At 39.4% G+C, this 16,610-nt stretch overlaps 3 protein-coding genes across 6 annotated transcripts in view; 2 read left to right on the top strand and 1 right to left on the bottom strand.

Annotated features, from left to right (window-relative positions):
- Positions 1 to 16,610, bottom strand: part of LOC108618968 (uncharacterized) — a 57,894-nt gene that overhangs the window by 25,319 nt on the left and 15,965 nt on the right. Inside the window, exon 1 of one of the 3 annotated variants that reach the window (XM_018015207.2) lies at positions 7,316 to 7,452. The exons of the other annotated variants lie outside the window; for them this stretch is intronic. The gene's annotated coding sequence lies outside the window, so the exon portion shown is untranslated. Of the gene's footprint in view, positions 1 to 7,315; positions 7,453 to 16,610 lie in introns of those variants that run through there. 3 annotated transcript variants of the gene reach the window in all.
- LOC108618967 (uncharacterized) lies at positions 652 to 1,542 on the top strand. The gene has a single exon (XM_018015205.2). The coding sequence runs from the start codon at positions 980 to 982 to the stop codon at positions 1,406 to 1,408; it is 429 nt and encodes a 142-aa protein (XP_017870694.1). The 5' UTR covers positions 652 to 979; the 3' UTR covers positions 1,409 to 1,542.
- On the top strand, positions 6,526 to 7,869 carry LOC108618963 (uncharacterized). Of its 2 annotated transcripts, none has more exons than XM_089474905.1 (3): positions 6,526 to 6,746; positions 6,822 to 7,345; positions 7,422 to 7,869. In XM_089474905.1, the coding sequence occupies exons 1-3, from the start codon at positions 6,668 to 6,670 to the stop codon at positions 7,461 to 7,463; spliced, it is 645 nt and encodes a 214-aa protein (XP_089331031.1). In that variant the 5' UTR covers positions 6,526 to 6,667; the 3' UTR covers positions 7,464 to 7,869. The 2 variants fall into 2 exon arrangements, with proteins under 2 accessions (XP_089331031.1, XP_017870690.1); XM_018015201.2 differs by having other exon boundaries at positions 6,529 to 6,746; positions 7,404 to 7,869.

Genomic DNA, 16,610 nt, shown 5'->3' with positions numbered 1-16,610 from the left:
CCCCTAAACAGTTCATTCAATCAGTCTAGTTTATATCTGAGAAACATTCATAGAAGCTATATATAAACATATATACTATTTACATACATATATATACTTGAACAGTTTACGCTTGACGTAAAAATTGTACAGCTCCATGGCGCTCAAACTCTCTAGACTCTGTATGCATTGAACCTTCGGTCTCTACCCAATAATACGTACTACTTGGAAAAGCTAAGAAAAACATCTTTCAGAAATCGAACTCAGCATTTCACTGCCTCGACACATTTTGACTGCCCCGAGCAAGAGAGCTGTTTAAAAAATACAGTTGTCACAATATCGAGTCCCGAGAAACTTTCTCCATTGTCATTCTCATTCTGAGCAAACGGTGTCCTTCAATGAAGTGAATCCTATTGTATATATAATTCTTCCACAGTCAAACTGCATTTTGAAATTAACCTAATTAACCATAATTAATTAGTATATAATATCCATGTTGTTCTATCCCAATTCCCAGACAAAGATACACGTACACACATACACATACATATATTAATTAAAATATTTACATGCATCTATTTACGTCTATCAAACAGAAATTCATGAGCTTTGGCTGATTAGCATCTTCACGTTGCTTTATCCCTTGGCAGTGTTGTAAAAGGTCCTGCTTTCAGTGTTGTGTATTGTGTGGGTACATGCTGAGCTCTCAAATCAATTTGCTTCGACTAAAACCAAATCAAATAGGCAGCGCCTCGCTGGAAAAGTCACTTGCAAACAACTTTTCGATAAATGTAAAAAAAATTGAAATCCAGACAATAAAACATCCAAAAAAATCACACTCATAAATACTCAAAGCCATATTAGTGTAAAATTGATCAACACGCTGCCCGTCCTCTGGGCAACTGTCGCATTTTAATCGAAGCCATCGATTCAAGGTCTGCAAACTCCGGTTGCCATTTGTCAAAATTGTCAAAGAAGTCTTTCCCCACCAATTGACGCCATGAATCGCGTTCCCTTAGAGACCAGAGACGGTTTCCTCATACGCATCGATTTCGCATTGCTGCGCCGCTCGAAGGTCATGCAGGAAATGTGCCAGCACAGCGCCGGCGACGGGCCACAGCAGGAGCTGATGGTTGCCCTCGATCACGATATTCTGCTCAAGATTCTGCTCTGGATGGAGTTCCACAAGGACGACGAGGAGCCCGAATGGGTGAAAATGAAGGAGGAGCCAGCCGACTTGGAGCGCCACATCTGCGACTGGGACAAGGAGTTCCTACGCGACAAACTGTCCACCGTGCGGGCAATCATGAGGGGCGCCGACTACCTGGACATACCCTGGCTGGTGAAGCTCTGCGCCCGCAAGCTGCGCCTGCGCGGCCCGCCCGAGCTGTATATGCTCGCTCTAAGCGCCATATCACCAATCGATTAGTTATTGTAGTCCGTGTCGGCACTGTATGTATGTATATGTATATGTATGTATATTGTATATATGTTGTATATGCCATGTTACAAATATACTATACTCTGTATACTGTTACTCATTAAAGAATCGCATTCACAACAGCCACAGTCTACACAGAGCTCAATATTTGTCTCGAATTGAATGCGTTGATTGCGGGATCAAGAGGTCAGAATTCAATTTCCAATTGGCCAAGTCTCCTTCGAGCCCAGCTCTGCAATTTGTGCAGTATTTGAGGCACTTTTAATGAATTTTTCGCGTGCTGCGCATTCATTTCCATACATTTTCATGTTGCGTTGCGCGTTTTGATATACTCTTACAGGCAGAGACATACTCGATCTATCAGAGCTCTTGCAACATATTATTATAGAGGGTGGGTGAGCAGCTGGGAATTATTTGTGAGCATAGGTGAAGTAGGATTCAAGAAAGCTCAAGTGTTTCGAGAGAAGAATTAAGATATTTTGCAGTAAGTAATGTTAATGTTAATGTAATAATGTTATACAATAAGTAATGTTATACAATATAATGATATATATATAATAATAATAATGTTTAATATATAATGGAATTTAGTAAAAAGGAGGAGGTTACTCAAGTTGGCAGCACTCTTCTTGCTATACTCAAATTGGCACTCCACATGAGTGAGCGAGAGAGAGACGAACATAGCTGTGGCTGCACGGCAGTTGAGTGCGAATGAGATGGCACGCTGGCCCCTTGTGAAACCAATGTGATGTTCATTGTGAATGCACATAGAAAACTGTTCAGCATGGAGGGCAGCTAAATTGTAGAGGCGCATCACATAATATAGTTGGCTCCACTTGATTTAATAAATCCTGCCAGCCTTTCTATATAGGTAAAAGACATTTCTGGTCTGTGTAAAGAGTGTTAAAGCTTCGTGATTTTCATTTTCTTGTTGTCTTTGCAGTTTTCCTGTTGTTGCTTTTCATTTGATTTTGCTGTTTGCGCCGCTGTTGAACGCCTTTGTCAACGATTTATGCGAGTGAGCGCAGTGTTGTTATTGTCCGCTCACACGCATGCGCAACACCAACACCAACAACAACACCAGCAACAACAACCAGAGTGATTTGCAATTTTCAGTAGATGACAAAAAATAGTATTTGGAATTTGTTGACTTCTTCATTTGCATTTCGTCGTAATACGAATGCAATTTTATTGCATTGGCCATTGAGCAAATGACCAAATGATAAAATGACCAAATGACAGCTGGGCCCATAGAGACATAGCTTGGTCGAGTACTCTAATTAAATCGTATTAATTGCACAGCAGCCATTGCACTCAATTGCGGCAATTGTGAGAACCAACGGAATCGAAATCGAAATCGGAACACGGAATACGGAATTCGGAATTCGGAATTTGGTATATGGAATGCGAAGCGCGACGATTGCACAATAAATTGCCGGCAATTTGTCGACTCCCATTATGCATTCGATTCGAGCTCGAATCTCAGTTTCAATTTCAATCTGGTTTCGAATTCGAGCACTGAAAGCGCGGCCAGACAAATTGAAGCCATTCATTCGCTCGCCTCGAAACGTGCCGAGAGAAGCCGTCGAAGGCAAGCCGAAGCCTTCATTAGCATTTGCTTCGTCTGATCGCTTATTCAGAACTGTTCTGAATGCATAATGCATTATTCGTATAATTCGTTATGATTTTTAAATGTGCTGTCACTCGCACTCTATTAGAGCTTATATTGTAATGAGCTATGGATTGATTGAGTCACTCTCATTTCTATATCCTAAATTTCTTTCATTGTAAATGGGAGTTTTGGGGAAATTTTGGTTTTGTTGAAATGTGTGTAACAGGCAGAGGGGGACGTAGTACACCTCTTAAAGTGCTATTAAGCCTAATCAGGGCAATGAACTGAGTCCATCCTTCATTCCGCGTGCATATGTATGCACATATGTATGTATGTAAGCATATAGGATAAACTTGATATTTTTGTAGATCTCTAGTATCCAGCGCAGATCGAGTTTGCTGTAAATAGTCTTTTTTTTGCGTTTTTATATTATCGAAAATATATTTGTTTATTTTCTTATACCCTGAATCCATTTAAAATGGAAAGTCATTTTTAATTAAGAGTATCGGCACTTCTTTCTCTCTCCCTCTCTCTCTCTCTTTCTCCCTTTCTCTCTCTTTCTCTTCCTCTCTCATCACACTCTTCATTAGTTTAGAGTTTACAAGGGCCCATAGTTTGTTTTTAACTCCGGCTGAAATAATGTGTGAGCCACTGTATATGTCAGCTGACCAGCTATAACAACCCTGTTCAAATAGCCAAAGTGCCATCTCACTTTCACTCAGCAATACCCGGCAGCACGTTCAGCAATTGCTATCTATCTCTCTAGTACTAATTAAGAATTAAGAAATTGCACTTGCGCAATCATAAGTAAGGAAATTTAGACAACCGATTCCTCCCATAAGATTAAATTAGCGATCCAAAATACATATATTATATCATTACTTATTAGTTTAAAAGAAACCTTGGCTTGCGGTGCACATTTGAAGGCTGAGCCTCATGTTTTGTTTTTCATAGCAGGCGGACAATGTACCCAAAAGTGATGGAAGAAGAAGCACAAAACTGTGTTCCGATCCAAGCAGCGGCTCTTTCGATCCAAGAGCACTCCCACTGCCTGCTGCTTGGCCCTTCCCAGCGGTAGTCGTTGACCCAAATTGAAAGCTGATGCTTCGCCGACGCAGTTCAAGTTCGTGCAAATTGTTTATGGTAAACAGACAGACAATGAAACTAATCAAAGCAAGTGAACAGCCCCCAATGAAGTCACAAATTCTTGTATAGACTTGGGTATTATTTATTTATTTTTTTTTTTTTTTTTTAGGGGAGGCCTTCGCCTTTTGTTTTGGCAGCTGTAATTGAAAAGCGAGCAACCGCAACACGAACCGCAAGAGCGAAAAGCGGCAACAGCCACAGCAAATGAAAATGAATTTGTTGCAGATAACGATGCCCATGATGATGATGATGATGATGATGATGATGATGATAATGACGACTCAATGCTGGCAATGTGAATGATGATGATGCGCGTGCCGAGGCGCCATTTGCCGTTTGGCCAACCAAATCGATCTCTGCGCAAATTTGTTAACGCTTCCGGCCAGGCCAACAGACTCCAGTCAACAAGACTTCAGCTGGAGCTGGAGCTGTGGCTGTGGCTGTGGCGCTGACTGGCCAAGCCACCTGCCCACCAGTCCACCTGCCAAACAAACGTGCTACTGTAACAACAACAACAACAACAACAACAATTGCATTTAGCCTTTTGATAAGTTTTAGACATTCACTTCGCCTTCTCGTTCAATGCCAAAGAAAAACGCGTCATAATTTCCGCGCCGCTTTTCACAAAGCCAAACTAAGCCGAAGAAGAAGCAGAAGAAGCATAAAAAAAACAAAAACAAAAACACATTGAATTTCAAGTTTGGACTCGACTTTGATTTGAATGGCAGCGGGTGAAAGATGAGATTGCATTTTATGCATGGCTATGTCCATGCAAACACATACATAGATACACATATGAGCATGATCGAGCCATGGCCATGATTACGAAGCCAAACTCCTGGCATAATAGGAAACTCCTTATATGCTGCATATATACACATGTATGTATGTATATGTATGTATGTATATGTGCATATTTATATGTCACTTTCGATTTAGCTGAAAGCAATTACAAAAGCAACTCAGACACAACTCAACTGAACTGCCCGGAAGCCGTGCCCAAATGTCCGTTGCTCTCTGATCTCTGGGCTGGGCAAATGGAGCAAAAAAAAATAAAAAGACGAAAACGAAAAAAAAGATAACGTTGTCGGGCATCCAGTTTGGTTAGAACGACACGGCTAGACCCCTTAATTATGGCCAATAAATATTAGCTGCCAAAAGTGCAATAAAGCAGCGGCAAAACGGCTATAAAGCCAAGCTAAAACACAAACCGTAACAAGCCGCTCAGTCCCAGCCGAACTTCGACTCCGTCGCCGTCTGCATATGGGATTGGCCATATATCATGGCAGTTAATTGCACTCGATTGTGGCAAGAGGTTCGCATTGAAGTTCCACCACACACACACACACACAAACCACTCGAACATGCTAAAGAAGCATACGCACGCAGTGCGCACAGTGGTTCGATTCCATGCAGAACATGGCGAAAATGTTGACCTTAGCTGATCTAACCATATTAAATGTGGGAATGCTAAAAATAAGCGCAGAAATATAGATACATCAAATATATCTTACAATGCTAATACGCCCCACAAATTGAGAGTAGGAAGGTACTGGAGACTGATGTGCAAAGCCAAAAGATAATGCTGATGCTATAGCCAAGCATATATAGTTAATAATAATATAGCTAGTTATTATTTATATAAATCTTGTTTTTAATATACAGCCGTCTCAATCGTCAATATTGCTCAACGGACTCTCACATCTACCATATGAGTCTGAAGTTCTGTTAACATCCGTTGACAAATATTTCTGCTTAACAGCCTTGAAAGTTAAGAGCGCTGTTATCCACAATTTGTATAATTGAGAGAACTTTTTCTACGACACTTTCAATTACATAAATGATAACTTGAACCCTTTAATTTACTCTTTCTACTACGTCTGCAAGTACATGATTTCTATAAGGTAAGATTGCCTCTAAGATTGTGTAAAATAAGTTTAAAGTTTAAACAAAGCTAAACCTTTTGATCGTTATAATCATACATAAATATATTATTAAATAATGATCAATATGTAATACAATATAAATAATAATAATAATATTCTATAATATATGGGCATTTTTTCAGAAAACTCTACTCTTGTGTATTGGATTGTCGTAATTATCTTGAAAATGTAGTGCTAATCTACAGCTATAAGATTCCATATTTGCCGAAAAAAAGGATATTTGGCATTTGTTATATATACAATTAATGGAATATCCACAGGCGAATCTATTATAAATAAATGAAAATTATAACTTAATAGACCATTTCTATATATATTCTAATTGGAATCAAAGGTTTGGGCTGCAATATTTTCAATATCAGCCTATCAATGTAGGCATTGATTTTGTCAACTTAACATTGGAGTCGGAACGAACAGGAACTTCACAATCACTGCTTGAGCCTGAAAGGGAAGCATTCGATTTTCAGTTTTATTTTTGGCATTTTATTATTTATTTATTTATTGTGGAAAATTCGTGAAAAAGTCTCATCGAGATAGTCTGCAATGTCGACTAACGATCTAGTGTTGACCGAGGCCATGCGACAGCGCTACCTGAAGTATACCATACACGTGGGCCGTGCAGGTAAGTCCGGGCCACACCAAATGCATATAGACCTACTATAGACCCAAGCTGTTGCCAATGCCATCGCAAATGTAGACAACGATGGCTTCGATGCCGGGCTTGGCACCATAGATCTGGTGAGCCACCCGGAGCAGCAGGCGGGACAGACTCAGCTGGGCGCCAGGCCAATGGTAGCTCCGAATGTCGAAGGGGCAACCCTAATGCAGTTCGATGGACTGATACGAAGCTATGACAAGAACATACACCAGATCCTGGAAGAGGAGCTGCCGACACGCCGCGGCAACCTGCCGCCGCATGCCGTGAAGATCCTCAAGTGCTGGCTGTACGAGCACCGCTACAACGCCTATCCCAGCGAGGTGGAGAAGCGCATTCTCGCCCACAGGGGCAACATCATGGTGCAGCAGGTGAACAACTGGTTCATCAATGCGCGCCGCCGCATTCTCCCCGGCATGATACGCCGCGACGGCAACAATCCGTCGCACTTCACCATCTCACGCCGCAACAAGAAGGCGATGCTGAGCGCCGAGGCAAACAGCGCTGATTCGAATAACAGCAAGATTGAAACTCACCAGGATGAGGGCTCTCCAGACTCGAAACTGGTAAGTTGCGAAAGGTCGAACGTCTTGGTTATTGCAGCTCCTTTGCTTACTCTATCAGCTCGCTATGGCCACAAAGGATATCAACGCAGCCCTTATGTCCAAAAGCAACCAGTCGTAAGCAGCGATACCATTGTGAATCAAGCGGGAACTAACGAACGACAAAATGGGAACCATAATTAAATAAAATACTCAACACATACACACACACACAGTCATACAGCAGCTCAACTCAGGCATCACTCAATTACTCTACATTCAATTCGAAGTTCAGCATTATCAAGTGTATGCAAATCTTTGCTGGGAATCAGCTTAGGTGAAGTATTACACTCTGCTTGTTTACTGTCCAGATGGAACTGTATTTATACCAAACAAACACTTGACAATGGAATCGCTCGAGACATTCGAATATCACACAGCTCTTACAAGCATCAAACTATATTCTGTTACTAATCTAACTTGATATCTAAATAAATCTTACATGCATCATCTGAAAATGCCTTTTTGGTATAACGAACCAAAATAAAGCTATTGAATGTTTGTTTATGTATAATATTAATATGCATATATAGTTATATATGGACGTATAGCCATGGATAAAAAGCTATGTGTGAATATATATGAAACGATGATTTATATATCTATGAATTTATAGTTATCTAAGGGAGTATAAATATAAGTTATGGATACATTTAATATTCAGGCTTTTAGACGCCGCACAGTGGGGCCTCTGCCGGCAGAGCGTGGCAAAAATCAAAAAAGGTACTTTAAGCGATTTTTAAAAAGTTGATGTCATATGAAAATAAATCGATCTACTGGTTTGTAGCCGAAAGATTTTTGAAAATCGGTCAATTTTAAGGGTAGTTATAGCCCTTCAAAATTTGGGAAAGTGGCAAAGTTGTGAAGAGCAGCGTATTTTTGTGAAAAATATGCCACTTGTCAATTGAATTGTAGGAAAAATCTTGCACCAATTTTTGCAGTGTTGGTTGCGATTTAAAGAATGGACTATTACTAATAGAATACAAAAAAAATTATGTTAATACGCCTTTTCATTGCGGAGCTGGTTTAAATTTACTAAACCTCTAAATTTGACCATTTTTTTTACCTAAAGTAGTCTATATCTTTTGAGTTCCGCCGAGTTCCGAGCACCGGTATATATACACGTGTTAAGGAAGATATCCTCTTTAATATAAATAAAACTTTGGCTGCCACCAGGTGCCACCCCGGATTTCTAGAGCAAAAAACTAACCCAAAGTCGGCATAAAAACGCACAAAATGTACTAAAAAAGGTCAAATTTGCATGCAGCTGCATGCCGTAGGTAGAAATGCCGACGGCAAAACGTTTATAGAAGGGATTGGGTTTTTTGCAAAAGGGTCAATGTTAGTTCCGTAAATGTTTTTTTACTTATACCTGTTGTGAAATATTGTAAACACTTGAAGAATACAGGTACCTGTATATTAGGTCATGAAGTTCCGTATATAACCTTTTAATCATTGATTCATAGATGTTAGCGTAATATGTTAGGTAATAATAGGTAGAAAAAAGGGCGCGGGTAGATTAGCGGTTTAAAAATCGTATATATTGATCCGCATTTAATGACCGCTGCATAGTCGTGAATTGACACCATAAGAGCAACTATAACATTTTGTATTGAACGTGAATTTTTGAAAAATTGTGATAATGTCTTTGTCAAACCAGACCTTGTTTGATTTATTTCTTGCCTCCGAAGACTACAATTATTTTTTCTCAGAAGTGAAAAAAGGATTGAATATGTGTTGTGGCAACGATAAAAAGTTCTTAAGTGATAAAGAGCTTGCAGGGAAAGTTAAAAATGTGTATTATAAAATGAAAGTTAAATGGTCTGAATGCAAGCGGACTATTAACAGATTTAATACGAGACATATGGAATGGCTTCGTAGCTCAACAATCTTTGAAAGCGATGAAAACATCGATGACAATATTCCCAGCACATCAGGGAATAGAGGAAGGCCTACAAAATCTTTGGACGAGTGTTCAGCATACACAAGGAAACGGAAACTTGGGGAGGTTACAGAAGCTATTTCTCAGGAACATCTATCGGAAGCATTGTCAGTAAAGTATACAAAAGTTCAAGAACGAAGCAAATCAGAAATAACGAAAGCAGTGCTCAAAGCAAGTCCAGCGAGAGTGCAAAGGATTAAGGAGAGTATACCAACACCAACTGATGATCTTCCATCTAAATACACTCCGGAGGAAGCCGTTGCGTTATTTATGGACTTAGGGCTGTCCAAGGAAAAGTACAACATCTTACGCAGCTCTTTGATTCGGCATAATTGCAATATCCTACCCGGCTATAAGAAAATTGCATTTTGCAAAAAGGAAGCTGTTCCACCAAATGTTATCGTCAATGACACATCGGCTGTAGCAAAACTGCAAGACGTTATGGACCACACGGCGAGGCGGCTTATAAGAAGCTTACCGGATATAGACACACTTCCAGAATCACTCACATTACTCAATAAGTGGGGGTGTGATGGATCGTCTGGACAAAGCTCCTACAAACAAAGCATTTGTGGGAGTGATAACACAATTTCAGATGCCAATATGTTTATGGCATCTGTAGTTCCGCTTCGGCTAAGAAGTGGAAGTTCTGATTATTGGAAGAATCCACGCCCCTCCTCTGTACATTTTTGCCGTCCTATTCTTTTTCAGTATACCAGGGAGACCTCCGATGTCATAAGAACAACAGTGGATGACATCAGAAATCAAATTGATTCATTGAGGCCATATGTGTTTGAGGATGCTAGTGGTAAAAAAATAACTATAAATTTTGAATTCTTTTTAACTATGATTGATGGTAAAATTCTTAACGAACTTACAAGTACTATATCAACTTTAACTTGTGCTATTTGTAAAAATACACAAAAAGATTTTTCTAATACTGATGACTCCTTACAGAATGAATATAATTATGAGTATGGATTATCCCCACTTCATGCGAGAATAAGGTGCATGGAGTTTATATTGAAGCTGGGATATACAATTGCACGACCTGGAGAATCTTTTGCTGAAAGTGCAACGAACAAAGAAATATTAAATGCTCGAAAACAAATTATTCAACAGGAGTTTCAAACATTACTTGCGTTAAAAGTCGATTGCCCCAAATACGGATATGGAAATTCTAATGATGGTAATGCTTCACGCAAATTTTTTGCTAACCATGAGATTTCCGCTCGAATCACAGGTGTAGACCAAACGATAATAAAACGCTTAGGCATAATCTTAAATGTTATCAACTGTAGGGAAATGGTGAATGGGCCCAAATTTGAAGAGTATGCAGCAACAACTGCAAACCTATTACAAGAGATGTATCCGCAAAAGAAACTTACTCCCACAGTTCATAAAATTCTTGTCCATGGCCGAAATCTAATAGAGTATCAGTGTTTACCTATAGGAGAGCTATCAGAAGAAGCCCAGGAATGTAAGAACAAAGATTACAAAAAGTTTCGCTACTCCAATACTTGCAAGATTTCACGCATTAGACAAAACGAGGATCTTTTTAATATGTTGGCAGCATCTTCGGACCCATTTATCTCTTCACTGAGACATGTAAGAACATATAAAAATTTAGAAAATATTTATTGCCCCGAAACTTTAAGCTTATTAGACATTGCCCCCCCTTCAACAGATGACTACTTTACAGAAAATTAAAAAAAAATTTTTTTTTTTTTTTAATTTTTTTTTGTTTATTTTTTTATTTGTTTTGTTATATTTAGTGCATATAATTTAAATAAAATCAATTTCAACAAAAAAATTTGTAGTTTTTCATACAAAAACATACATTATAGAACAAAAATCACATTTTTCAGGTTTGAGGTAAAACTGTGAAGCACCCTGTTAACGCATCACCCTGTATTTTGGCCTATTTATAGCTTGAAGAATTCTCTGTCGAATGCTTTTTAAATTTTTGAAATATCTTGCTTGGTTCAAAAGTTATGATTTTTGCAACGCAAAATGAGCAAAGGCCCCACTGTGCGCCGTCTTCAAATATGTACAACAGATATTTATACACAATTACGGCAGATATTCCAGGAAGCTTCTTTTCCAGAAATATTCCATTAATTGATGCACAGATCATAATTTCCCATAAGAACACTGAAGAAGTACTGAAGCTATTTGTATCACTATTCCTATATATATTTGGAGCTCTATAAAAAGAATGGCACCTGTTTGCTTTACAGAACAAATTGCTGGCATAGTTAATTTAATATTTGGTTCTGAAGATATTTTCCTGAGGAAATTTACTTAAGATTAGATGGGGTAGATAAGAAAGCGAACAGCATAATCTCAGAGTAAGTCGAAAACTTTAATATTTTTACTGAGTCTGATCCTGATCCTGAGCCCTAGTGAACGACTAGGTAAAGTTGAATGCTTTACAAGACCAGAACCAAGGCGGACAAAGCGGTCACTGCCTTATTTATTCGCTATATTCGAACATTTGCATTTCACTGGAAACAAATTGGCCTTGTGCCACTGTGCAGTACGCGCAGCATGCAAGTCAGTAGCTCGCAACTTGAGACTGGTGATTAAAGAACGTTTAAACAAACGTTTTGTAGAGCGGGCACAATAGAGCTCAACTCAGCTGGTGGATGGGGTGGATGGGGTGCAGGGCGGGGCTAATGTCATGCAAATATATATGCAAGTATATGCATAATGCTCTATTTGTCGTGCTTGGGTTTTGGCTTCCTCGTTGTTGAGTCTGGCGACAATGCTGGCAATTATCAGACAAGTCGAGCTGAGGCGAGGTGATTGGAGTCGAGGACCAGCCACATCATAATCGAGCATGCACACAGGTAGTTATCAGCACTCTATAAGGCAGCGGCAGGCCCAATTAGAACAGTTAACACCTGGCTAGGTGCAGGAGCCGTGGGAGGGGCGACGCTTGCATAGCTAAACATTTCGTAATAATTTAATAACCATTTTTTTTTTTTTTTTGTCCGAGCCGCATAGAACTCGGGCACTCGCCGCTGTCGAAGTCAATCAATGTGTTGCTTTAGTTGTACGATTTGAAATTGAATTTAATTAAAGTTGATTATTATGACAAAATGATTAATTAAGTCAATTTGAGACGCCCACTTGGGCCAAAAGGCCTAGATATCTGGCCAACAACATGCAGATACGCACATGTTAACACGTATGTGTGTACATTCAGGCATGTCCATGGACGCGGCACAGTGCGCGCCAACAAGCAGCGTCCAAGTGTCGCTGTTAATGATTATTGAAGCTGGCGACATGTCTGCCCGCTAAATTGTTGCTAATGTCTTGCCATAATTCAATGCAAGCGTCTCATAAACAAACAACGTTGTTAACGCCGCTCACATGGCGCAGGAGGCGGACTGCAGGGACCGGGACAGACAAACACCTGAACGAGAGATGGTGGGGGACAGGTGGGCGGACGCTATATATGCCTGCTATCAGTTGCAAGTGTTGAAGTCATAAATCTGCATAATGATCGTGTCTATGCGAGTTGCCCTCTCAGTGCGTGTGTGTGTGTGTGTGTGTGTGTGTGTGAGTTGGCCCAAAGTGCGTGTGAGCCAGTGTCGCCAGAGTCGAATGGTTGACTTTTCACATGGCCTATAAACTATACTTTCAGCTACTTCATTTGAGTTTTCCTTTGCTGTAAGAGGAGGATTTATCTCCCATAGATTTAGTCAAATTGAAGTTTGAAGAGTTAGAGAGAGGCAGAGAGAGAGAGGGAGAGAGTGGGCATGTATATATATCTGTCTCTCTGCCTCTATCTTTCTCACTTGTCTTGTCATTTGGCCTATAGCCTATACTCTCCTTTTCCCTGCCGTTAACTCCAAAATCCTCTATTGAAACTCCCATGAAGAGCTGAGCGCATCTCTGTTTATTCGTCCATCCAAGAAGTCTCTACCTACATAACTGATATAGATCATCTATAAATTATAGTACTCATTTTGGGGTTTCCTTTCCCATGCTGTAAGAGGATTTATGTATATCCCATTGATTTAATCAAATCCAAATTTACTCTAAGCGTAAACATTCCTATTATAAATTCCATCTCGGTTTATTATTCCGTTCAGGGAGCGTCTACCTAACTGTTATTGCTCATATGCATTTGCCGAATGACTCATATGTGCGACTCACTTCAAGACGGTTTCTCAAACTTTCAACTTTGCAGCCTTCTTTCGCAATTGCCAATTTGAGCCCAAAGCGTTCACTTATAACACCTAATTCAAATTATAATTTGTCTGTGGCACAATTAAAACGTATGCAGGCACAAACTTGATTAGCACAAATGGTGCTATGAACGACTTTAGAGAGCCATAAAAGAGCTGAGCACAGCTGCTGTCTGTCTGTCTGTGTGTGTTGCAGTCTCTCTCTCTGTTTGCGATTTGTTGTTTGGCCAAAGAATGTTTAAGCCATCCATATTTGAGCCGATCAATTTGGCCAAGACGCGTGACAAACGACATGGGCACAAGACGTGCAATGGATCAGCGTAGCCAAGGCAAGGGAAATGGAGTAAGAGAGCGACAGATCGAGATGAGGTCAACAGGATGCAATCAAGGCGGTCGTGTTTTGCGGCTCGTTAGAATGCCTGAAGTGCTCAAAAATACTTGGAAATGCAATCAATTGAACAGGAAGCGCATAAATTATGCCCAAAACAAAACATTTAGCCGACGCAGATACAGATACAGGTAAGATACAGATAGAGCTACAGAGATACAGATACTCAGAACAAATTTATGCAATGGCAATTTGCAATTTTTCAATTGAGAGCACAAACTGTTATTTGTGGCTCGAGAGACCTGAATTTGGCATCAATCACGGGCTGTTCGAGCTTATGACAAGTTTATTGCATCAACAGACAGAGATACAGATACAGACACAAACACAGATGGAGATACAGATACAGATACAGATACAAGTGGCGGCACACAGTGATCGCTCGAGCAGTTGCTGATCTGTGCTGATCTTATCCGGCTGACATATGTGACATGGACAATGTGATCGATTGATCGGATCGATGGGGCCACCGCGTGTAGCTGCCAAAGCACCAACAAGCGATTGACACGAACACGAACACGAACACGAACACAAACACGAGCACGAGCACGACAGGGCGACCAGCTGCCAACTGGGCAATTGCCAAGGCACGCTTTTAATTTCCAAATTTGAATTCGAAGCAAAATGGTTAGCAATTAAGAGCCTAGCTTATTAAACAAGAAACCCCCTAATAAATTCTCTAACTCAGTTATAGATTTTCAGCCTACAATATATAAAGTTGATTTGTATCCAAAACTTTTAATTTGTAGCCAATATAATTCACATGCAATCACATAAGACTTTAGAAATGTTTTCCATTCATGAAAGATCCAACAAATAAACATAAAAATCCAGGACTCGAGTTTTTTATTGAATTATTCAGCTAGACTCATCACTTTAGGTAAGTATGAGATAAATGGGGAGAACTTCAAAATAAAGTCAAAAGATAATCGAACTCTATCGTGCACCTAGACAAGAACAGCTGAGTTCAGTTAGCATTGCAATGTTTTCATCGATTCAATAGGGAGCTGATATATCATATAAATCGAGACTATCTGTAGAATAGGCCAACTCTGATCCACCCGCAAAGCATTAAGATTTTTGCTATTGGTTAGCCTTTCTCTATATTTCTTTGTTCATATCTCTTCCTCGCCCACTTTCGCTTGCTCTATCCCCTCTCTCATTTTCTTTCCTTCCCTCATTCTTTCCCTCTCTCATTCTCGCTCTCAATTTCTCTCTTGTCCCCGGCATTCCCTTTCTCTCTCTACACCTTGATTTCTTTCTCTCTCTTACTTGTCGCTCTCTCTCTCTCTCTCTCTCTCAATCTTTTATATGAATCTATCCATGTCCATGTCCTAAAATTTCGGTTTGTCTAAATCTCTTCCCCACTTTAACAGCTCTCTATATATAATATCTCACATTCATCTCATTTCTCTCTCTATCACATAATGTTTACCAATCGATCAAATCCATATTATTATTATAAGCCGCAGTCTCTCCTCTCTTTAAACAATCTCTCAATTATCGATTTTGTTTGTCATCATCGAAGCAGATTGAATTGAAAAAGGTTAATATGGACATTAAATATACATCAGACATAGCTCAACGGTAATTTTATAATATTATTATTTTGAACATGAAATATGATTATTATTATATTTAATATTTCCATTTTATACTCTGGGCACGCTTTCAACACATTTTCTACGAGTATCTCGGCTGCGGCACATGCCTTAGCAATTTTGTATTTTATAGATACATTTTTAAGATACTCGCAATGCTCGTAGGTTTTTGCAATTTCAATAAACAATTTCCTCATTTGCTGCGATCGAAAATAAATGAAATAATGTTAACATAATTGTAATCTCAAATTGTTTGACCCAAAGCGCAATGTGTGCCACGCCCCCCATCAAGCTGTGATCCAAATGCCCCGATAAATTCCTAATAATATGAGCAAAACTGTGAGCATATAAAACAGAGCGAGCCTGAAGCGAATTGAATGTGAGAGAGAGAGACACACATACACACACAAGCATAGACACATGCATACACTTGATGTTGCATCATTGACAAATTTGTGTGGCATGATTTGGTACGCTGATTATTTTCATAATTCGAGGATCAAAATCAAATAAACAATTGCAAAATTCAAGCAATTTTCAAGCCTGAAATCAAATATAAACGGGGGTACACTGTGCGTATACACAATTTAGTTTAAATTAACAGACTAATTTAAGGTGTCAAGTAACTAAAAACTATAGAGTAAGACTTTAAATAGAGAAAATTGATTTACAAATATAAATAAGTAAATAAATTATTATTTATTTATTCCATTGTCGATATTTCACGCATATCAAATCGGATATATCTTTCAAGCTCACTGACTACAGCAACATTGCGTGTCTTCGGTTCTGCCACGTTCACCAAGAGTGCGGGCCATAAAATTAATAGATTGAACTGGAAAGGAGGTCAGACACTTGATACGACCAAGAATTTGCTGAATTTAGCGATCCAACTGTAGATGATATAGACACTTTAAGCTGGGAATTCACGACCATGCGGAGAGAACAGAACGATATAGCTTAGGGATTAGCCTTAATTTTCTACGAAAAACTTTGTTTATTTGTTAGTATAGGGTTCCTATAGCTTTCAATAAAACAATCGATCCTCCAAGTCGCAATCAGTCCGACATATATCGCTGCAGACATATTAGTATCAGAA

Source organism: Drosophila arizonae, chromosome X, assembly GCF_054131065.1.
Source record: "Drosophila arizonae isolate 15081-1271.41 chromosome X, UAZ_ARI_1.0, whole genome shotgun sequence".
In the NCBI taxonomy this organism is placed as follows: domain Eukaryota; kingdom Metazoa; phylum Arthropoda; class Insecta; order Diptera; family Drosophilidae; genus Drosophila; species Drosophila arizonae.
Note: the sequence above shows the minus strand (reverse complement) of the source record. Positions and strands in the feature narration are given on the sequence as shown.

What these genes read in the sequence shown, in the direction of transcription:
- LOC108618963 (XM_018015201.2), top strand. Translation starts at nt 6,668, where the DNA reads ATGTCGACTAACGATCTAGTGTTGACCGAGGCCATGCGACAGCGCTAC. An exon ending in CATACACGTGGGCCGTGCAG is followed by an intron (nt 6,747 to 6,821) that starts GTAAGTCCGGGC and finishes TCGCAAATGTAG; the next exon opens with ACAACGATGGCTTCGATGCC. An exon ending in GCTCTCCAGACTCGAAACTG is followed by an intron (nt 7,346 to 7,403) that starts GTAAGTTGCGAA and finishes TTACTCTATCAG; the next exon opens with CTCGCTATGGCCACAAAGGA.
- LOC108618967 (XM_018015205.2), top strand. Translation starts at nt 980, where the DNA reads ATGAATCGCGTTCCCTTAGAGACCAGAGACGGTTTCCTCATACGCATC.